This window comes from Leuciscus leuciscus (genome assembly GCF_965113295.1).
Source record: "Leuciscus leuciscus genome assembly, chromosome: 7".
NCBI classification, from domain to species: domain Eukaryota; kingdom Metazoa; phylum Chordata; class Actinopteri; order Cypriniformes; family Leuciscidae; genus Leuciscus; species Leuciscus leuciscus.
Genome location: NC_138731.1, coordinates 34,419,982 through 34,445,026, shown reverse-complemented (window position 1 = coordinate 34,445,026; position 25,045 = coordinate 34,419,982). Strand labels below are relative to the sequence as shown.

General features: G+C 36.7%; 1 protein-coding gene across 5 annotated transcripts in view; it reads right to left on the bottom strand.

The window, feature by feature from the left end:
• Positions 1–25,045, bottom strand: part of lrp1bb (low density lipoprotein receptor-related protein 1Bb) — a 295,311-nt gene that overhangs the window by 166,642 nt on the left and 103,624 nt on the right. For all 5 annotated transcript variants that reach the window (XR_014207575.1, XM_082175929.1, XM_082175930.1 and 2 more), the window contains one exon: positions 20,549–20,686. Coding sequence is in view for 4 of the 5 variants with exons in the window: in XM_082175929.1 (XP_082032055.1) it covers positions 20,549–20,686 (138 nt within the window). In the remaining variant the exon portion in view is untranslated. The remainder of the gene's footprint in view (positions 1–20,548; positions 20,687–25,045) is intronic.

Genomic DNA, 25,045 nt, shown 5'->3' with positions numbered 1-25,045 from the left:
CAAAATCATTTCTGTACATTTCTGTGCAACCTATTGTATTGTTTAAAGATACAACAACAACTACTACTACTACTACTACTACTACTACTAATAATAATAATAATAATAATAATAATATAGTTATAAAATTAACGTCCATTGACACTCCCGATTTTATTATAAAATTAAATAAAAAAATCTTAAATAAAATATAAAATATAAAATAATAACAATAATAGTAATAATAATGATCAAATTAACATCATTTGACACTCCTGACTCTTATAAAATATTTTTTTTTTCCTTAAATATAATATCATTAATATAATATAATATAATATAATATAATATAATATAATATAATATAATATAATATAATATAATATAATTGCATTCATTGACATTCCTGGATCTTGATTTTATTATAAAATAAAAATAAAGCATGTTTTTTAAAAATAAAATAATTATAATATATAAATAATTATAATAATAATAATAATAATAAAATTAACATCAATTGACACTACTGACTCTCTTGATTTTTTATAAATAAAAAAAATTTAATAATTATTTTTTCTTAGAATAGAATAGAATAGAATAGAATAGAATAGAATAGAATAATAGTTATACAAAATAACATTCTGGATCTTGATTGTATTATAAGATAAAAATTAAAATATAAAATATTTCCTAAATAAAAGATATAATAATAATAATAAACCAAAATGAAAATAAATGTTTAATAAAAGTAAAATAAAAGTGAAATGAAAAAAGTGAAATGAAATGAAATGAATGATAAAAATAAATAAAACAAAATAGCTGGAGTGCTTTTCAGTTATGTGTGCAATATGAATCAGGCGGTCAGTGAACAAACTGCAGATGGTCTGTGAGAATGGCATCTGAGGCTCAGACTATAGCTGGCAAGCTGAAGCAGGCTTTTATGGATTCATTGCTTCATGACATGTCTTAGCAGCAACTCCCGTGACACACTTAGATGAAGCTGCTTTTATAATAGCAAATTCAAAATACACGTTGAATCAAGAGCATCAACCAATTAAGGTGCATCTTAAAAAAGTAAGAAGAAAAATACCATTTTCATAAAGAAAGCTGTAATATTCCATCAACCAAAAGCGAGGAAGTTTTCTCAGCATCAAGGGAAGTGATCAGTAATTGCACTAAATCTTGTCAGAAATTAACTGAATGTTTACCTGTGGCTAAATACTGTACGTAATTGCTTTTTAACACAGTATTTCTTTTCAATGGTTAATCAAAGGCATTCACTGCAAATGTTAGCATACAACATAACACTTTTTTAAATAGCAAGCATTCAATGTCCCTACTACCTTACATCTCACTGAAAAAGGTGTTCTGAGAAATAACCCCTGTCGCTGTGAAAGTCCTGTGCTCTGTAAACAACAAAAAATTGTTGAGAGAAAGGCAGATGCATTTTCAGCCAATCAGAAACGCTCTCTGTTTGTAATTGTGAATGTTTGGGTTATTGACATCAGATTGGCTGACTGACTGATGGAGGTCGGGGATTTGTAGAGAGAGTGTGAGGATAAACTGAAATCACCTACAAAACTTTCAGGACCGGTTGTGTTTTGATAGTCCTGAAAAAGGTTTAAAGGGGTGGTATAATGCCCTTTTCACAAGATGTAAAATAAGTATTTGATGTCCCCAGAGTGTGCATGTGAAGTTTAAGCTCAAAATACCCCACAGGTATTTTTTATAGCATGTTAAAATTGTCCATTTTTGAGGGTGAGCAAAAACGCACCGTTTTGTGTCTGTTCCATTAAATGCAAATGAGCTGCTGCTCCCGGCACAGAGGGCGGAGCTACAACAGCTTGCACTCACACAGACATGCACTGAAAATTTCAACAACTTTTAGCCTTTTATGTTCAAACCGGATTCAGACAAAGATGGAGAGACTCAAGAAGAGGTGACAACATGTAGACAACATTTCTGAATGTTTGGTTGATGAATTTACGTAGCTTATGTGTAGTTATCTTCTAGTAATTGATTAGCATATTCTGTCTTGATAATCTATAAATCGTGTTCCGGTGGCGGGGTTTATGTAAATGTTAGGGTCAGTGATGTCACTAACCCGGGAGGAATGTCGTGTAGTCCCTACCAGCTGTTTGTAGTAGTCCTTAAAAAGTGATTTCTTTAAAAGCAAATATCTCCCTTTGCTTTGAACTTTGAGCATTGTAACTTTGCAAATGTTGTTTATGCTCAAACAGCAACATTACACACTAACTAAATTTAAAAAAGTTAAATCATAATCAACCACCCCTTTAACCCCCTGGGGTCGGCTGTATCGCCGGCAATACCAGCTCGCTTTTTTTTTTTTTCAGTTCAAAAGAGATTCATTTTGCTCTGTTGACTTTGATATTACAAACAAGTTTCATACATCAATCGATTCTGTTAAATGTGTATTATTTTTGTGTATACTCACAATAAAAACAAAGTGTTGTGCTTTTCACCAAATAAAGAAAAATAAACACGAAGCGAGTTCTGCCTTCTCTCTGTCAGTGAAGTCCATTCTGAAACGCGTCCGAAAATGAACCATAACTTAGCGAATACTCAGTCAAACAGGCAAACAGACACACAGGCATGAAGCTTGAATTATCTTCTTTTAAATGAAGTAATTTATATATAAAAAAAAATATTCTCTGTTTATGTTATCTTTATGAAAAGAGAGAGATGTCAGTCGTTCTCATCTCAGCTCATTACGTTTTAATCTGCCCCGCCCACGGAGAGCGCGCGCTATTCAAACGCAAATGACTGAGACGATCCCATACAAACTGTGAACGCCCACATATCAGCTCGAGAAAACACATCAAGTTTATTCAGATCATACTTGTTTACACTGTCTCGCAGCGCTGTGAGGAATAATAATAATGGAAAATGTACCTCAGAAGTGCTGGTATTTCGAGGAGCAACAGATGGAATACTGTAGTAAGTTTTTTTTTCATTCTCAAATAAATCGCGTTTCTGTGTGAATGAATGAACGGCAGAGATGCGCTGTTTACCACAACTCGCAAAAAGACGGTTTAAATTTGAATTGCGTTTCTGTGTGTGAATAAATGATCTGCTTTTAGCAAACTATTTTGCTATACTGAGTAAAAATCGACTGAAATATGTTGAAATAAAATGTATTTGTACAAGCAACGTATTAAACTGCAAATTAACATTTATATTCCTTATAATAAAAACGAAAGACCTATGTTACAGACATATGAAAGACAACATTTCGTTGATTAGTTTTGGATAGATTACACATTTTTACTGTAAAATATCTGCCACCTCAAATAAGCTTTTGTTTGCCAATTTTTGCTAATATGTTAAATATTGTATGTTTTGTCAATGTAGGCTATATTCCAAGTAATGAATCCTTAACTTTGAAATATGTGACCCGTCACGGAAACCAGGGACACAAGTCGGCAGCACAACTTTCGAGCAAAATGAGAAAGAAGCGTTTTTTTTCAAAATTGGTGATTTTCTTTTTTTTGCAGAATCTGTAAGTTGAGATCACGAAGAAGCCTCTCCATGTTTGAGATAGCAGTATTGGTATATGTAAAAGCGTACATTTTGATGTTGAAATCGGCTTGTTTTTCTGAGATTCTAGCACGCAGTAGGGGCGTGTCATTGTCGGTGTGTATTTCCATACTGAATAAGCCAGCGTGGCTACTTATTATGCAGCGCTCTGGCCGGCTCTATCTGATTTCAAAATTCAATGAACATGGACGCCAATAACATTACGATGTCCAGCAATCGATTTAAATAGTAGGTTACATGGGGTTTAATTTGTCGTTTAATGAGATGTAGCCTAATACATGTTGTCAGTGCCAATACATAGATCTGCCTTTATAATTAACGTGTGTATGAATGGTACAGTGGTAGAGCTTTCGCCAGCCGTGTCAGAGGTTGAGGGTTTGAATCTGCCCCTGTATGGATTATTTATTATTTTTTATAGTTTTTTCTCTCTCATCAAAACGATTATGTTCATCAGTGGTTGTATATCAAGCAGGGACACGCAAACGTTTGAATTATTTTGTTATTTCAACAGAACGAATAGAGAGTATCCGCAACGCAACGGATTGAAGCGCGCGTCGAGTGAAGACAATGCAGTGTGTGCGCGAGCCACACGAGTAAACCCTGTAGCCTATCTGCGCCACTGATCGCAGCAGCAACGAGCACTTTGATCACTTGATAAAAAAAAAAACACATTTCAGCGCTAGTATCTTATTTAAAAAACGAACGAAATGAATGCTCTGCCAGTTAACTGGAGATGTTTTATTTAGAGAATTTGTAGAATTGGTACATTCAGGGGGGAGGGGGAGACGGTGGAGCTTTACAGGGGGTATGACTTATCTAAATGAGATGTAAATGAGCCCTATTGTCATTCCCAGAAAGGGCGAGAACTTGCCAATCTTTAGAAGCAGATTTCTACCATTTCAGTTTTTTTTGAGTGCCTACCTTCAAATGGGCACAACTTCTCCAAATATTATCAGATTTACATGTGTTACACATCGTTGCAATTTGGTAGAATATATATATATTTTTATATTGCTCTTGCATTCTTTCTTGTGGCTATAGGTGACACACCTGAATGAATGGCTCATTAAGTATGCGGGCCCCATTGTCTCCTCAGGTGTGAATCACTAAATATGCATGATGGTGTTGAATTGTTGACGCCCCTTGCGCATATTGCCTTTACAAACAAAAAGTGTTTTACAAGATTTAAATCAATGTATTGTGTTATGTGAATGATAAGGGCAGGATGATTTTCACATCATTTTGAAGAAAAAACTCTAGGCAACGACATCCATTAGTCAAAAGTCTTATTGTCACATATTTAGTATGTGTTTTGTGGCCTTGTTTCAGAAACTTTAGTTTTTAGTTTTTTCAATAACCATGCATAAACATTATTCTCTCAAAAATACAAACATGTACATGCATGTTGCTCACATATTATGGTAGCCCTGTTTGTGCTGAATAGAGTGTAATTATACCTTTGCCATTAATATGTTTATAAGCAACTGAAAAAAGCACAAATGTCAGGGCATGTCAGAACATCTCAAGGACCCCAAAAACCCCTCAGACCCCAGAGGGTTAAGCTCTGATTTTGCCATTCATACCACGTAACTTTGAGCAGTTGCATTCATGAACTTTTTTATTCTTGAACTATTTTATAGGACAAGCTGATGGTCAGTATGTGGATACGACAAGAGCGTGCAAGTGTTTTTTTCTTTTTTTTCTTAATATCCAGTTCTCCTGTTGTTCAGTTTACTATTTGATACAAGGTAAGGCTATTTTCGATTCTCTACTTATTCAAAATTTTTACCTTCACACAAATCTGTATTTTATTTAGACGCATTCCTACTTTAAATAACAGCGTCTGAAAAGTATTGCAGTTTGAATTTTATTGCACTTAAGTGTAGCACTGTCCAACAGCTAGTTTCGATTCCTCCCATTTTCGGATTATTTGCTTTTGCTGTGCTAATTGCTGGTCCGAGACAGCTGTCCTCACTCAAGCGTTGAAAGCATTATATCTATGTAGTTTGCGCTTCGTGTTCAGCCTCATCGTGTGAAGACCGACTCGGGTAAAGACCATCGACTCTACCTGTGCGTCTCCACCGAGCAAGGACACCAGTAAGGCACTAAAGCGGACTTTATTCCAGCCTTTGCATCTCAATCTACTCTTAATATCTTGGGCTTGACTGAGACCTGGATTCGTCCAGAAGACTCGGCAACCCCTGCTGCTCTCTCTAACAACTTCTTCTCTCACACCCCTCGCCAGTCAGGGAAGGGTGGGGGTACAGGTCTTCTCATTTCTAACAATTGGAAATACTCAACGCTCTCTTCTCTATGCAATAACAACGTTTGAATATCATGCTATTACATTTACAACTCCCAGTAAGATCCATATCGTAGTCATATATCGCCCCCCAGGTCAACTGGGAAGCTTTGTAGAGGAGCTGGATGTGCTGCTGTCCTCTTTCACTGAGGACGGCACCCCACTTGTAGTCTTTGGTGATTTCAACATTCATCTAGTAGAGAAACCGTATTCAACAGACTTCATCTCTCTCCTAGCCTCCTTCGATCTCAAACGGCTCATCACCACAGGTACTCACAAATCAGGCAACCAAATGGACCTGGTTTATACACGCAACTGCATCACAGACAACATTTTGGTGAAACCTCTCCATGTTTCAGATCATTTCCTCATTACTTTCAATCTACAACTCTCTACCCGTGCACCACCAACCCCCCTACCAGTTACTTTCAGACGAAACCTGCGCTCACTTTCTTCCTCCCATCTTTCCTCTGCTGTGTCATCTTCTCTTCCCTCACCCTCACAATTATCTTCTCTGGATGTGAATACTGCAACGGATACCTTATGCTCCATTTTAACTTCTTCTCTAGACAATATCTGCCCTCTCTCCTCCAGGCCTGCACGCGCTACTCCCTCTAATCCCTGGTTATCTGAGGTTCTTCATGAGCACCGGACCGAACTCAGGGCAGCGGAGAGGAAATGGCTCAAATCAAAAGACACATCTGACCTGAGTATGTATCAATCTCTCCTCTCTTCCTTTTCTGTTGATGTTCATGCCGCAAAATCTTCATATTTCCACAACAATATCAACAGCTCCTCTAACACACGATTACTCTTCAAGACATTCAACTCTCTCCTCTGTCCACTTCCACCACCCACCTCCTCTTTAACTGCCGATGATTTTGCTAACTTCTTCACCAACAAAACAACAATTATCAGCAATCAGTTATCAGCTCCACACACACAGGAACCCAGACCAACCTCTCCCACAGCCAATAACATTCTCTCCTCCTTCTCTCCACAAACCGAGGAAGAAGTATCTAAACTTATCCTCTCCAGTCATCCTACCACCTGCCCTCTAGACCCCATCCCCTCACACCTTCTACAAGTCATCTCTCCTACACTTCTTCCAGCACTCACACACATCCCTCCATACTGGCATTTTCCCTATGCTTACTGCTCGGGTAACTCCACTGCTTAAAAAAACAACATTAAACACACCACTTGTAGATAATTACCAACCTGTCTCTCTCCTGCCATCCATTGCGAAAACACTTGAACGAGTTGCTTTCAACCAAGTAACATTCTTCTTGTCTCTGAACAACCAGCTGGATGTCAACACATCTGGCTTCAAGAAAGGGCATTCAACCGAGACTGCATTACTGTTGGTCACAGAAGCCCTACAGCCTATCGCAAAAGCTGTTTGCAAATCTTCAGTTCTCATTCTCCTGGATCTGTCTGCTGCCTTTGACACTGTGAATCAACAGATCCTTATGTCTACCCTCTCATCACTGGGCATCACAGGTACTCCTCTCCACTGGTTTGAGTCCTATCTCACAGGTAGGTCCTTCAGGGTCGCATGGAGAGGCGAGCTATCCAAAGCACATCAACTGACCACAGGGGTTCCTCAGAGTTCAGTTCTTGGACCCCTCCTCTTCTCCATCTATTCCACATCACTGGGACACATCATACAGGCACATGGTTTCTCTTACCATTGATATGCTGATGACACACAGCTCTTCCTCTCATTCCAACCAGAGGATCCCACAGTAGCTGTGGGATCCTCTGCAAAAAAAAAATTGTCACTGAAATAAGGCCATGAAACCCATACTGATTATTTCTTCACAAGACTTTTGAAAATTGTATCATGTAGCCTAGAATATTTGCTCCAAAACTATGTGAAAATCACCCTGACCGCTCATTCAGATAGGACAATATATTGATTTAAAATTTCTAAGACGTGTTTTGTGTGAAAAAGCCTTATGCGAAGAGGCGTGATCATCTCATTAATATGTAAGGCTTTAACACCTGAGAAAGACAAAGACACTCCCCTAACGGCCCTATTAGGAGCGATCAGGCCCTGTCATTCAGAGCAACCTTGCACAAAGAATGAGGAGATTTAAAAAATAATGGCTTTTAGATTGTTTGGATTTATTTACAACACAACATAATCCAAAGATACACAACAAATGACAAAAGAGCACATTGAAAACAATGATCCAAAGACAGAGACCTTTATGCCATTCCTAAAAACATTGTACATACCTTTCATTTCCAAGGTGTTTGATTTTCACTTTACCATGTTCATGTACAGAGACTCATGTGAATGTTGAAGTCAGCAGGACTCAGTTGCATCTGGTCCCTGAAAGAAAAGAAAAAAAGTGAACATACTGGTATCAAGAGAAACTAGGCCTGCATGATTTTGGGAATCAATTTTAGATTTTTCTGGTTAAAATTGCTTTTTAAAATTCACAGAATACACACAAATGTTTCCAACAATATATAATATAATGAACACCATGTTTGTTGTGCCTTGTAGGCACAAGCTATGTGCAGTACTGCATAAAAATAATAATAACAATAACCTATAGCAGCCTATAAATTTTCCAAAAGATTTCAGTAACAATGCTAGAGAAAAATATATTGATTATCTTATGTTACTTCAAATGTTTCCATTCGTTATGATGATATGAAATGAGATAATAGTAAAAACATAAAGCCTAATGTTTGGTGCATTTTTCCTTTCAAACGCGATCGCGCTCCAAAATATGATACATTCAAACGCGATCGCGCTCTAAAATATGATACATTCAAACCCACAGTGCGCTCCAAAATATGATACATTCAAACGCGATCGCGCTCCAAAATATGATACATTCAAACCCACAGCGCGCTCCAAAATATTATACATTCAAACGCGATCGTGCTCCAAAATATGATACATTCAAACGCGATCACGCTCCAAAATATTAAACATTATGGTTATACATATCTATGTTTGAGCAGATATCCACAAACAGTATTTAACAGTAAACACGGGTCTAAATAGTATAATATTCACCATATATCTAGCAACAGTTCAACTGCAATGTGAAGTTTATGCAACAATACCATAAACTAATAAGTAAGAATTTCTTACCTTACATCTTTCTTGTCTTCAAATCGCGTTCTTCTTCTTCTGGGGTAAATCCAATGTAAGCTCAGACGTGTCTTCCAAACTCGACGAAAAGCAGAGACTTGTGAAGTTTTTTGGTGTTTTGTGTTTGAGGTAAAGAGTGCGTTCGCGTTCCATGTGGACGATTTGCATGTGAATCACTTTTGCGCGAGTGGGCGTGGTCGAATTAAAAGTAATTAGAATGCGTTTGAGATACTGGACATCCTGTTGGTTTTATACAAATTACTTAAACAGAGAATATTTGTTTTCAGTTTGAATCCGATCATTTAAAAGTACACACTTAAATGTGTATAAAGGTATATGGCTCATAAATGTGTGACAAGTATTCGCTGAGTTTTGTTTCAGTTTATAGACGTGCTCAAGAAAAAAGAGTTTACCGCGATGGAGAGGCATAACACACACCCTGTTTATTTTCTTTATTTTACAAAAGTGCAATGTTTTGATTTGATTGTAAGTGGACTCCCTTATCGGGCTAATGCTACTCTGAACAATGCCTGAACTTATGTATTTTTAGCACTTCTTGTGTTGTTTTTGCCTCTTCCCGATGACTCGCTTAATTTAGTCCTAAATTGTAAGTCGCTTTGGACAAAAGCGTTTGCTAAATGACTAAATGTAAATGTATTGGATGTATCATGCTTTGTGGAGACAAAAGGCCAGACAAGGCAATGAGACGGTAGGCCGACAGATATCCAAGACTAATCCTTATATCTGCTTTCAAACATCAGTGTGCTCTCATGACCCGACATATAGCCAGACAGATGGATATTCACAACAATCTGTCTTCCGCTGATGCTGAAAAATCTCATGGCTTGCTAGGCAAAGTAACACTTCTTTTTTGTCTGTTTGTTTGATTGTTTGTTAAAACAAGATCATGTGACATCTTTAACGAGACTGTCAAGACAAACTTTTTTTTGGGGGGGGGGGATAAAGAATTTATTCCTTTAAAAGCAGAAGTAAACACCAGGGTCTGTTTTCACACACACACACACACACACACACACACACACACACACACACTCACACACAAACTCAAGAGCATTTCTAAGAAAGCTGTAAGCATGTTCCTAGGTGGAGTTCACAACTATTTTTTTAAGAACATCTTATTTTTTAACAAGAAAAATAAAGGTTTTGGTGTTATCTGATTATGACAGATTTGATGAAGACCTGTTTATCAAATCAATGAAAAACATCTCAAGGGCTATCTTTTTGCATTGCCTGCAGATTACTGTAATAATCATAAGCATGCACACTATTATTCACAACTGGCTGCACACTCTGCGTCACGTTTTTTAATGCGCCGTGTATTTTATATTGTAATTTTCAAAAAAGCCTGTCTCAAGATGAACCACTTTATGGTTGAGATGAATTCAAGTGGTAGTTTTTGAGGGTGGGTTGTCAGTTTTTGTTTTTCCACTGTCGAGAAAAGAACACGAGCGTTATTTAGATTTTGATTGATAATGTTAGAAAAGAACAACTGTCTTGCTTTACCAGTTTCAGTGTTGAAGTTTTTAAGCTTTTCCTTGTAAATATTATAGTGTACTGGGAGTTTGGTTTTACGCCACTGTCTTTCTGTCCTCCTACATTCTCTCTTCAAGAGCTTAACTGTTAAATTAAGCTTCCATGGGGCTTTCTGTTTTCTATTAACTTTCTTGAGTTTTAATGGTGCTATATCATCCATAATATCTATCATTTGTGAATTAAAATGATCCATCAAATCATCTACTGATTTTGATGTGTGGCTCAAAAATTTTGAATGAAAAACTTGTTCAAAGAGAGCATTGGTGTGATCATTAATCATTCTTTTTTCTATCATCACAGAGGTGTTAGACTTATGAGGAGACATGGAAACATCAAAGAAAATGCAGGAATGATCAGATAATGCTAAATCCTTTACAGTCACAGAAATATCAGTCCCCCTTGTGATCACCAGGTCAAGTGTGTGACCAAGGGAATGTGTTTTTTCCTGTACATGTTGAGTTAGGTTAAATGTGTTAAGCAGTGAAAGTAGTTCACTAACATAGTTGTTATCTGGATTGTCAACATGCAAATTGAAATCCCCAGATATTAAAACACCGTCAAACTCTAAACAAATAAAAGAAAATAGTTCACCTAGTTCATCAAGAAAAACTCTAGGGGAATTCTTTGGTGGTCTGTAGATGATCAGTAACAGAATTTGAGGAGAACCCTTAATAATTCCACTTAAATACTCAAAAGAAACAAATTTGCCAAAGAATAACTGTTTGCATTCAAAAGATGAATTAAAAATTGTGGCTATTCCACCTCCTTTTTTGTTAGAACGAATGGCACTTAGAAAATGATAATTAGGAGGGGCTGATTCAATAAGGGTAGACACATTATTTGCTAGGTCTAGCCAAGTTTCGGTTAGAATTAAGAAATCAAGGTTATATGCACAAATGAGATCATTGATTAAGAAGGACTTATTAAGAAAAGATCTGATATTTAAAAGAGCAAATTTCACTATGGTGATATGATCTGCTTTAGAAATCTGAGTTTGTTTAGTTACTCTTTGAAGATTTACCAGATTTACCCCATAGGCTGGATGTAATCGATTTCTCCTATCACTTATTATTACTGGGATAGGCCAATTTGGGACACTAACATTAGATGGCACAAACTGAGTGGATGGACAGAGACATAAAGGATTTTCATTTTCGTTTCCAGCAGGACATTCATAACTTATAGATTGCAAAGTATCTGAGAGCACAGTGAGAGTGTCTAGCTGGAAAAACTGTCAATGTATACCAAAGGCCATGTAATTTAAAAGGATAAAAGTCAATTTTTTGACTCCTCCTCTATTTGGATGAAGGCCATTTCTTCCAAACAGATCATGTCTAGTCCAAAAATAATCAAAATTTCCAATGAAATTAAAACCAGCAGCAATACAAAAATGTTTTAACCATATGTGCAATCCAAAAAGACGGCTAAAAAACTCACATCCCCTAGAGGGCAATGGAATGGGACCTGATATGATGAGTTGTTTACCTAGGTCAGCTTTAAAACATGAGTTGTTTACCTAGTCAGCTTTAAAACAGAGGTTCTCAAAATCTTGGTACAGTTTTGCTGACTGCCTATCCATTACATCATTTGCCCCAGCATGTACAATGACTGATTTTACAGAAGGATGAAGATCAAGAAGTTTAGGTAAAAGGAGGACAAAATCACTGACCTTACCATCACTAAGTGAGTATGTGATGGCTTCTGGAAGTCTAATTTCTTTAACTATTGAGTCCCCAAGTAAGAGAAGTTGTGGAGAAAGAGTGTCTTTATATGAGAACACAGCAAGATTAGCAGGAAGAGTACAGGTAACAGGAGATTTTGGCTCCAGAAGGCCAGAGGGCAGTGTAGTCTCCCTGGAGATGATTGCCACCGGGTTTGGAAACATTGAAGGGGAACCCAGGTGTATGACGTCATCAGTCATCATCGGAGCGTTTGACAAGGAGGCATCATGCATAGAAGCTGACTTTTCTCCCGAATAGTGTTTCGTGAAAAAGGCATTCTCGAGGCCAGAAACACTAGAGGGAGAATGGCGACGGCAACGTTTTCGGACTTTAACAGAGGAGGGGGAAGAAGAAGAAGGAGAGATGTCACGTTTCCTTCTCCCACGACAAGGGCCAGCAGTCCTTTTAACGGGACTTGATAACCTAATTTAATACTAAAGTAATATGTATTATATGTGTTAGTGTTATATTGCAATGCTTAATACTTTAAACAAACCAATAAATTCAATAAACATCTTAACTTTGGGGACAAGTTGGAGGTTATCCTAACTTTAAGAGGTTAATTTTTTTTAACGTTTTGTCTACAGAACAATCTAGGTTTATTCTTAAGAAATATTTTCGGAAATAAAAATTATTCTTAACTTTGTACTTAAGTTAGAAAATAAGAAGAAAATAGTAGCTAATAAGAATGTTTCGTGAATTTGACACCAGAAGTGAAAAATCTTTTATGTTATTTTTTCCATGGCAAAGCACTTATGTTTCTTATGACAGGTGGTCCGCTTCCCCTCCAATCACTGTCGCCCCGGCCCACATGAAGGCTCACCACAGGAGGGGCGTGATAACGGAATGCTGCTGGCAGCGAGTGACAAGGCGCACTTGACGCTTATTGTGCCCCGTCATCGCTGCCATAAATCCAGCATCCAACCTCTCCTGTGCTGAGCCAGCCTCCCCTTGTGCATCATAAAACTATCCTCGAGGTCAAGGTATGCTGCCACATGACGGGCCACCAGTAAGCCGTTGACTCCCTGGCCTAGCCATGCGGGAATTGTCTCCTTTTTAAGGGACCCTTCTTTTAAAATTCCAACAGAAAAATGTCAAGGACAGATTCTCCCTTTAGAAAAAAAAAAAAAAAACACATAACAAGAGATCAGTGGGAGTCTTGGCTCACTTGTTTCCCTAGGTAACGACTTTCTGTGACTTTCTGAAATAGAATAAAACACAATAAATTATAAAATAAAAAGTAAAGCAAAAAAAGTGTCTTGAAGGGAAAATTCAGTCATTAATGCAACCTCATGCCATTCCAAACATGTGGAACATACAAGAAGGTATTTAAGAAAGTTTTAATTGTTTTTGTACATACAGTGAAAGTCAAAATGGTCCAAAACAACAATGGACATCACTGTAATATTGCTGTTTATGAAAAAAAAACGAAAAAAAACACTGAGATGTGGTTTTGTTTTTTGCTTTTTTTACATACATCTTTTGTGTTCCACAGGAGAAAAAAAGTCATGCAGGTTTGGACGACACGAGGATGTGTAAATGAAAACATTTTGGAGTAAATTAGGGTGAATTTAAGTCACACAATAATGTTTGTGTAATCTTTTCTGCATTTCACCTCTGTTCTAACTTGTTTCCTAATCTACCTTTCAGGAACACTTTAGTTTAGGGTCCAATTCTCACTATTAACTATAATTGCTTATTAGAATGCATATTGCTAGGATGTTGGCTGTTTATTAGTACTTATAAATCACATATTAATAGTTTATTCAGCTTGACCATATTCTTCATCCCTTAATCCTACCCGATACCTAAACTTAACAACTACCGTACTAACTATTAATACGCAGTTATTAGAAGTTTATTCAGGCAAAAGTCATAGTTAATAGTTAGCTATTAACCAATCTAAAGTGTGACCCAGATTTCTAATAAACCTGGCATTGTAAACTCTTGCATTGTGAACTACTATCATTCAGCAATGGCATATTAAATTGATTTTAAGTGACAGTATTTAATAAATAAATAAAAACATGCTGTTGTTTTGAACTTTCTATTCATACTGAAAAGGGACACTTGGTTTGATATTTTCTATTTTATGCAACAAGATTGAAAGTTTTTTTAGTGTGACTTAAAGAAGATTATCTGACTGGCAAATTTTTCAGATAGAGAGAGGAAATAGAGTTGAACCCACATTAACGCCATCACAGACTGTTTCAGGGCTTATGCACTGCCCACTATAGATCACGTCTCCAAATAATCCATTACAATGGGAAGCTCAACAGAACATTGACAACAGTGAATTAAACCAGTGCTGAATGAATGATAGAGAGGAACTATGTGTGGGCACAAAATGCATACAATTTTATTCTTTTTAATAACAAATGTATTCTTATCAATAACATAAAGACAACATTATTCAAAGTGATACACACATATGGACTGAAAACTACTTATTAACCCACCCACACAAATATGAACACATGAGTGAAAAGAAAGAGCAGCAGAAGTCTGTAATTTTACTTCCCCATATGGATTAATTACAGGCCAGCTCTGGAGACCTCCGTGGCCTTTGCTTCTCCAAGGCCTGTCTTAATCCAGTCATTTGCCTGGTTTTCAAGGCCCCCTAATTAATCTGGGACCAAATTAAGATGCTGATCTTTGCACAAGCCATGGTCATTGGAGAAGCAATAGTGTTTAATAAGCATGCCATAGGTCTGCCTCTCTGAGAGGAATTCGATTTGTTAAAAATGGTACTCTCTTGACAAATTAAAGTTCATTCAGCATGTATCCAAATTCATCTATCTCCGATGTTGAAGTAAATGCTGTATTTATCAAGAGCTGTTTATGGAAAGTGCACAAATCTCTGGCATAATCGCATTACTCGTTACTACAAATGTGATATAGGCCAGATAAAACAGGTTCTTCTTTTAAAAGCACAAGCAAATTTACAGTAACATTAAATTTACGTCCAATGTTTTTAAAAGATTCTTATGTTCACCAAGGCTGCATTAATTTGATCAAAAATACAGTATTTTAAAATATTATTACAATTTATAATAGCTTTATAATACAATATTTTAAATTGTTGATTGATTGATTTCATTGATTGATTGGTTGATTGATTGATTGATTGAATTTGAAGAATGTCCAAGCTGTGAATAGTTACTTAAATCTTAACCCAAAGTGCCATAAGCATAAAGTATCTTCTGAATGCAATCATGTGTTGGAAATTCCCATAAATATGCAAGACAATAGCATCAGTGTAAATTATTTCTCAATACATTTTTAAACCTCCCTTCCTGCAAAGAAATAAATAACGCTGTAATTGGATTTGATATTACCAGATTGTAATGGGGTCTTTCAAGACATTACAGGAGGTAATTATTTGACAGATGATTCCGACGATACAGTATAAACAGAAGCACATCAAATACTGATGCATTTTTAAAAGTCAAAAAGGAACGTGGGTAAAGCTAGAAGCAAATCAGTCAGTGACAATCGAGTTTAACTTGTTAAATGTTTGCTATGGACTGGATTTCAGTTGTCATTATAGAATATCAATGAGAACACACAACCTTCAGTATAAAACACCACAAAAGTCATGCATAAAAACCATAAGCATATTAAATAAGCCAGCTATTCCATGATTATCAGCAAACAAGACTGTTCCTACTCCTCCAGATAATCCTATTAGTGAAAATAATCAGACTATGAGACTAAACATGAAGCAAAGGATCCTGGATTAGGAAGCGTTGGTTTCAGGGTTAATCCTCCAGAGTTAGCCTATGCATTTATGAGCTCAGACGGGTCAGAAAAGTCAACGGTGATTGCTTGTTATTGCACAAATTTAACCCTGTATTATGGTTTAGGACTATCCCCAGAGGAAGCATAGTCAACTGCACATTAAGCGCTACACTCCCATTATACTATTCAAATGAGGTACTTGACTTTCACATTTATGGTACCCTGATAATGAAAGGTGCGTGACCCACTGAGACTAACAATATGAGCAATCTTCAAACAACAGTGAACAGTACAGCATCACTGAACATCATCAGTTTAATCAGAAAAAGACCAGCAGCTAGTGAGGGGAACGCTTAATGCATTCTAGATGATATTCCAAAACAAATTCAATAAATATTCAAATAGCTTGTGTAGGTGAATGCACTCCACTTTTCTTTAAACCGAATAGAAAACAGGAAATGGCTTATATTTGTACCGTTGTTACCGCTGTTGTCCTGACCCAGGGGGATACTGTTTATTTGTTTATATGAATTGTTGAAAATTAAAAGTTAATCAAGTGAAATAATTGAATGCTGTTGAGAGGCAAAGTGAGGGAGGGAAGGTACATCTGTGACATGGTTTTTCATTACTTCACAAAAGCAGAGTTGTCTATTAACAATGTCGTCTCCAAATCTGTACTACTATGGGAATGACTGTTTCATTTAGTTAATGCTGGCTGATGTGCACATTTATTCATTTACTTTACACAAGGGTTTTGTTTAGTAATAGAATTATGTTGGGTAACATCAACACTTGTATAACTATAAATAGAATTTGTACCATGCATACACTACTATTCAAATGTTTGGGGTCAGTAAGATAAAACCCCCCCAAAAAATATTCAGCCACGATACATTAAATTAATTGAAAAGTGACAGTTGTTAATAATGTTATAATGTTAGAAATGTTTTCTATTTTAAGTGGATGCTGTTCTTCAGAATTTTCTACAAACATATTAAGCATAAAACTGTTTTAAATATTTTTAAATATTACTGAATGATTATATGACACTGAAGCCTGGAGTAATGATGCTGAAAATTGAGTTTTTTAGAAGAAAAAAACGTTTTTAAATAAATAAATACCAATTTCTCAAAATATTACTGTTTTTACTGTATTTTTTATTAAATAAATGCAGTCTTGGTGAGCATAAGAGACTTCTTTCTAAAACATCAACAAAAAAAGTAAGCAGGCGGTTTTAATGTACAACACATAAGGAGAATTATTACTTTAATCACATTTCAGGGCTTAGAAGAGACTTCCTCTGTACTGCAAGATACTTTCTCTAAGCTTTCTTCTTATTCTTTTTATTTTCTACTTCTGTAATTACTCTAATTGGTATGTAATTGCTTTTGAGAAAAGGAATCATGAGCTGCTTTTTAATGACTGAACATAATGCAAGCACGTAACTAGCACAATCAATGAAATTACCTAGGGTGTTCAGTTGTTACTGCATTTCAGCATAAAGGCAATGGAAATTAAATTTGTTCTGATATTAGCTTGCTAAACTTACTTGTTTGAAATCATTCATTAGCGGAAAAAAAACCCTCATTGTCATTATGAAAATAATGACACAAGTATCGGTATCCTGTGATGTATTGATCAAATCTGCTGGAAAAAACAACAACTAATAAACAAGTAAAAAAATTAAAAGTTCAAAATGATACCTCTTGACTAGCCCTTATAAATCGATAAACAACAATCCATAAATAAGTTTTCATATCGATTTGCAGGCTATCATTAGCTGGTTCTTCAAATTACAACTAATAATAATGTAGAGCTGCACAGTAAGCATTTTGATAAACAGGCAAAAAAAGTATTTGGCAGCCCATTTATGAGACACATTCACATAATCACACGTGACTATGACCAAATGCTGTTGCCACAGAGACTTCTTCTTGTCACTTGTACTCTCACAGCTTGTGAGGAACTTCTGAAAATTCCACCTAAAAGCTCCTAAATTCAAATGTGCCTCTCAGCTTCACCCGTCACATATCAGTGCTGGCTGAGAGGAGCGAGATTTTACACTTTGAAAAAGAGGCAGCCAGGTGGTAGAGAAAAAAAAGGTTTTCATGCCATCTCTGAAAATCTCCACTTCACTGAAGGACAATCATTAAAATAAAGAATTGCCGAAGTGTGTGAAGGTGAAATAGAATGCTGTCTTTGTCTTCCATATGGGCACAGTTTTTATGTAATGCCCTCCTGGGATTCATTATGTATATTCATTACTAGAGTGGGAGGGAAAGTTTCAGCGGAGACCCAGCTGCCATGCTCCAACTTCTCCGCGGTGACCTCATTTCCTCCCGTCTGCAGGTGTATGGGTGGAAACACATGCCGAATGTCCTGGCCCAAACTCCTCAGTGGCCAGTGCTTACTCATTCAATTAGCCCCTTTGAAGAAGTATACCATGTTGCTTACTTCAGCAGACGGTTAAATCACCAACAAAAACACGTCTGCATGTGTCTAGACTTTCCACTTCTGTCTACCTGTAAATCTGTCTAACGTATCATTACTAACAGCTGTATGCGGTTTAAAAGCTAATGTCATTTTCCTTTCGTACAAGCTGCAAAAACATCAATTTAAAGGTAAAAAAAATAAACAGAAGAATGACAACATTTGCAGTATGACTGTAGTGAATGCAGTCATACTGCAAATATTCCCTTTTTCAAACGTAAATGGCAACCCAGAAGTCTGCAAACTGAGCAAGAGTAGAACGAAAAAAAGGATTTATTGCCCCAGGCACTCGTTGCTTAATTAGCTGTATCTAAAAACAAACAAATGGAGGAGGAGAACAATGAACATAATGTCTCTTAATGCTTCCTAACACCCAAGGATAACTTTCTGTGATACATCACTTCAGGCTCCGAACACCTCTCTCTTTATCTGCAATACATAAAGTCAAAACCTTAATCTTTCTGCCCACTGAACTAGACCAATCTCTTTCCTTGTGCTGTGATTGGTTCTTCTGTCGGGGAAAAGGTGTTTTGAGGTTAGCCCTTCCTTCGGGGCAGATAAACCCGATGAGGGAAGCGTTAATATGATCAAGAAGGGTAATACTACTACAAACATATTGTTTTTTATATACCAATGTAGACCATAAAAAAACAGACACCTTTCCACTGTTTCTGTGAGAGTAAATATAATTTGATATAAGTCAATTTACAGTGAGATCCAAAAGAGATCCCTAGTGAAAATGCTTCTGTTTAAATTTTTTTATATAATTTATAAAATCTAGAAATACTGAATAAATATTTGCTGCTTTTACAATAAATGTTCTGTTTATTTTTGTTTTTTCAAGAAATAATAAAAAATAAAACAAAACAAAATAAAAAACAAAATAAAAATACTGGCCTTTTTTAGATAATTTCAGTCAGGACCACTATTGTCAAAGATGGTTGACATTTACCATACAGTTAGGATTGGTGGTATGGTTCTGTTCTGGGCAAGAACTCCCTGCGCATCCCTGCAGCCTAGCATGGATAAGAGCAGGGAGAGCAGCAATAACCCCCCTTAGGGGAAACAGAACAGAACCAACATGAATGTATTGCAGATATCTTTTTTGTCAATATTTTAATGTACAACATAATTCGAGAATTTATTCTGATTCAAAGGGGAATCAGAATGCCAAATCCTGACTGACGAGAGGAGGACCTGGGGATGGAGGAGGGAATTAGCTCCTGAGAAACGCGATAGCTGTTGATAATACTGAAGGAGCTTATATATGAATACAGTGATACGCGTCGTATTCCTATAGGTAGACGTGGATCAGCTGAGAGTCAGCTGATGCGAGCTTGACTAATGTGACCTGCCAGAACTAACGCTACGCTTGATTTAAATGTGCCATATTTATTATAAATAAATAAGGTAAATATGTAAGTAAATAAGTATGCAAGTAAGTAAGAAAACAAACAAACCTTTGGATCTCGCTGTGAAATGAAACCTAAAAACATGTACGGTCACATTTCTCCAGCAATACAAAAGTATTTACTTTTCTTCCACTACTCTCTAGACTAAATAACATGTTGCTTCTCTGCAGGAACCCCAGCAATCCAACTGACATTATAATCTTGTGTGGTTAAATGGGTCAATGGCCTGTTTTCAGTCAGGCTCTGGATCAAAGGGCAGGATCAGATGCTCCTGGCACTGCCCAGCTGGGTGCCACACTCTTCCAGTTCACCAAAGGTCACACTCTTGGCCAGCCTGAGGTGCGTCGCCTCAACTAACAGGCATCCACCCAATGCCAACTGCTGAGTCAGCATTGTCATATCACAGAGTCCAGGTGGCTCCACCTGCTTGTTATTGTGGCTTGGATGATTGTGAACAAGAGTAGAGTGTGTCCAACATCACACCTGCTGCGTCATTCACCTGTTCCCCTTCCACTAGAGCCAATTCATGTAAAAATATGCGGCATTAGGCAATAAGAATAAATGCGGATGGTGTCCAAACTGTGAGTTTATTGATCTTGACAGATCACAGTACAGTGCCTGCATAGCTAATATCTTCTACAGACATTATAATGGCCTACTTTAGGGTACTCACCTCTACAGTGGACTCCTTCATCAAAACCATCCTCACAGTCTTTCGCCCCATTACAGAGCTTGTTGAAGTGAATGCACTTTCTTGTCCCGATACACTGTATGTGATTTAGGGGACATCTGACTATCACCTCCACCGTACCTAAAGAACAGGAGAGAATGATGGTTTACATGCGCGTATGGTGTAATTTTGTAAAAGCATATCATCTGCACAATTTCACTGCACTGTCAGTAATTTTTTTAATAACTACTGAGACAGTTCAATGCAAATCTACGGAGTTCAGACAAATGTCACTTGTTTCAATTTGCTAAGCTTTGAGGGATGCAAATGAAAATGGGGAACAATCCAGTTGATTGAATTTAGCTTAAAATGCACTGCCAGTGATTTAATTTTGTGGCAAAAACTTTCCTTCAGCACCATTTCCTGTCTGTTGTTCTTTAAGAGAAATGGCTCACAGAATGGGCACAGGATTCTCATTTACAATTCATCCTTCCTCTTACCTATCCTAATGAATGTTAATTTAATTAGCAGGATAAAGCCAATACATCTCGTACTGTAAAAGTAAAGTTCTGCAATGCAATGAGGTTGCAGAACCAGTTTAATAAAACAGGCAGTTGTTTCAAAGGAGAAATGTCTACAACAACAACAAAAACTAACTAAATAAAGTTTGATGTCAGTGTGTTTTTTTTATATATAAATTATATTTTAAAGGGGAAATGAAGCAGTCAAACAAGTTTACATGATTTACTAAATGGATTTCCACTATAATCAACAATTATATAAGAAACATGACAAATGGCGGCCAGGGCGCCACCATTGTGCAGTATTCTAACATGTGATGTCACGGGGTTGGTTGGCTTTAAAGGCTCTGGGCTGAGTTCAGTAAAACGCAGTGAAAGACATAAAACTTAACATTAAACTACGCATAAAAAGCGTTCATCTGCTATCATATTATCATGTCAAACCTCTCATACATGTTTGCATCACACTGGCTCGTTAACAAGATGCATGTGCTGGTCGAACCAGCGAACAACTAACGTTAGGTACAGTCATTGTTAGCTAACAGCTGTAAGCATGAACTAGCTAAATAACGCTAACTTAGTACCAGACAAAAAGACGACGTCTAACGTTATGTTAACAAACTGCACACTGTAGATGTTTGTGAAATAATTTTTTATTCAATATAATGTTTTACATTTTACAGACATGTTACAAACTATTTACAGGCTATTTGCTAACGTTATAGCTTGTGTGTGTGTATGTGTATGAGTGTGTGTGTGTGTGTGTGTGTGTGTGTGTGTGTGTGTGTGTGTGGACTAACGTTACTCTTCAATCCTACTCTTCAATAAAAAAGCCGTCTTCCTGCTTCATTCTGTAACATACAGATCTGTATTATGCTATTGTTTTTGATAGTGTTATACATTTCTTACAGATAATCACGATGATCATTGCGTTTGTCTTACCGAATGTGGTAATTACAGTTTTTCTATAAGCTTTTTTTTTTATAATGCCGACAGTAAAATGTTGCCAGATATTGCTACGAAAAACAAGCAACAATTTTTTTTTTTTTTTATAATAATCCGAAATAAGTTCAAAGCCTGTGTTTTGGAAATAAGATTAATATATCACGAACCCTAACATGCAACTTATCACTTTAATAACTTCCTAAAGTGTGACATTAAATCAGAAAAACAAGTCCAGAAGACTACTGTCACCTTTCCATTAGGTGGATCTGGCAACACTGGATCGCACCCGCGCCCTCACAATGCGCTCTCAAGCCCCGTTCACTGCGCTAGATTCTCGCAGCAAAATGAATTGCAAACACTCATATGAGGTGGTTTAAAAGGCTAATTAATCATTCAGAGAGCTTGAAATTTTATTTTTGAATGTAAAAAAAGTGACCTCATAGCTGGCTACGGCCATGTATCACCGGCTGTTCGACATAGCGACGTACCACTGCTCGGTTCCCACGCCGTATCGACTCAAATGCATAAGCAATGGGACACACGGGCTCAACAGGTCTCTCAAGTTCGTCTTCCTCCATTTCAAATCAATTGCGTATTCAGTCCGGTCCAGTAACGCTTCACTCTCTTCACTCACCAGCGGAACCAACCAACCCCGTTACGTAGGCTGTGACGTCACTCCAAAATGGCGACTCGCTAGCTAGAAATTACGAAAATAATGTTGTCATATCTGTGGTTTTAACAACTTTTTAAAATAATATTTTTGGCAAGGTGATTTTTCTAATATATGTAGCTACTACCAGTGCCAAAGCATGGACGTTTCATTTCCCCTTTAAATATATATTTATAGAAATTCTTACAAATTCTTACTTTTATTCTACTTCACACATTCAAGTTGATTAAACTTGACAGTAAAGATATTGGTAATGTTACAAAAGATTTTTAAATATATATTGGATTAAAAAAAACATTAAGCAACACAGCCGTTAACAAGCCTCATGATAATAATAAGAAATGTTCAGCTTTGCCAATAGAGAAATAAATAATATTTTCAAATTTATGAACGCATTTTATTATTAAGCATTTATTAATTAAGCATTTATTCTAATTCTAATTCTAATATTATTTAAAAGTTTATTACTGTTGTTTTTACTGTGTTTTTGATCAAATAATTGCACACACACACAGAGAGAGAGAGACCATTTTAAAGGAATTTTCTTGAAGTTATTCAAATTATGATATATATATATATCAACAGTCTGTAAATGCAGCCACAAATGCAAATGTGTTTATTTGAAAGCATTCCTCTGTACAGTTAACAGACACTTACATATAGGCTATACGCTGCTAAGCTATTCTAAATCACAGTGAGTGAGTACGTGAGATATATAAATAGATAGATAGATAGAGAGAGAGAGAGAGAGAGAGAGAGAGAGAGAGAGAGAGAGAGAGAGAGAGAGAGATATGGAGCCAAAGTCTCAGAGATATCTATTGACACGGTTGCACCAAGCAGCTGTTTAAAGATTCATGAGTCACATAGGTGACCCTCATCTGCTTGAGCAGCCACAAGAACACATAAAACACGTCTAAGTGAAACATCGACTTCCATCTCGCACACTGTGAATATGTCACATTGCACCTTAACTACATTGGTATCAATTACCATAACTGCAACACAGCCACTTAGTGTGAGATTTATAGCTTGTGTGACAGGACCCCTTACAAATCTCCGGAGTCCCAGTTTCCTCCGAGCTCTGATCCTGCACCACTGAAAACATCCTCCGGAAGAGTCGGGGTTATTCATCGGCTTTCATTTCGAATTCATAAGATAAAATGACGCCATAATTAAGGGGGTCGTTTAGTGGGGGATTGTCATCCTTTAACATATAATAAGTGTATGATTTACTCGCCAATGCATACTTCTGCTTTCCAATAACAATCAATCTCTTCACAAAAGCATCTCATTGTTCACACAGACTTTTTTTTTTTTTTTCTGTCATGGAAATGTGCAGAATTATTATTTTTTTGTCCACCTCTTTCTGAGCCCCAAGGATATTCTAAATTAAGGAAAGTCAAATGTAAGTGACCTCAACTTTGCATACTCATATTTCAAATGTGAGTACAAAAGGCAGGCTAATAAACCTCACAACCTTGTGGCTTTTCTTCAGAGTTGGAGGAGAAGATACAAGACAGCCTTTTCAATTAAAACATCATTTGTTTCAATCCACAGCCACTCTACATGCATACATGACTCAGCAGATATAAGTGTCAGAGGGATTTCTGGGCACAAATATGTTGATTAATATCCATGCTAATTTTCAATTAAAATTGTACAGATATACTGGCAAACATCTATCTAATTATGCATTCATGATGTGCTTTTCCATTATTCATGAGTAAATACAGCAGCAAAACAACTGAGGAGGCACATGTCACATGCATTGCTCTGTTAACGCAGTGGAGTGAGGGGCTGTGACAAACTGTGATTATCCTAATAAAACTGCATTGTCAAATACAGAATCATTCCACTCACAAACTGATTGGGGACTAATCTAATCAGATGAGAGGGAGAGATGAATATTCAGGAGTTTCAGATGCACCATGCCGGATAACACAGATGGCGTCTGTGCAGTTGAAGGATGATAGGAAATTATTTCTCTTCACCCTGTACCGAATTAGAAGCCAGATAGCACTAGTAGCGAAACATCCTCCATCATGAGAAAACTCACAAAAGTGGAGGCGGAAAACACATGCTTATGGTACTTGCATGTAGGAGAGCTGTCAAAAAAAAAAAAAAAAAAAAGCATTGGAGATTAGTAACAGTTTATACTGAATATGTTGTTTACATTTATGCATTTGGCTGTTGCTTCTATCCAAAACTTATCTTATCAGTTTAGGCATTCCCTCAGAATCAAACCATGACCTTGGAATTACATATAGTCTCAGCCCACAGACCATTGTCTGAATGTCTGATACACAAGGCCTGGGATGCAAGATAGCCTTAATGTCACCTGGAGCAAACTTCAGGCACCCATGA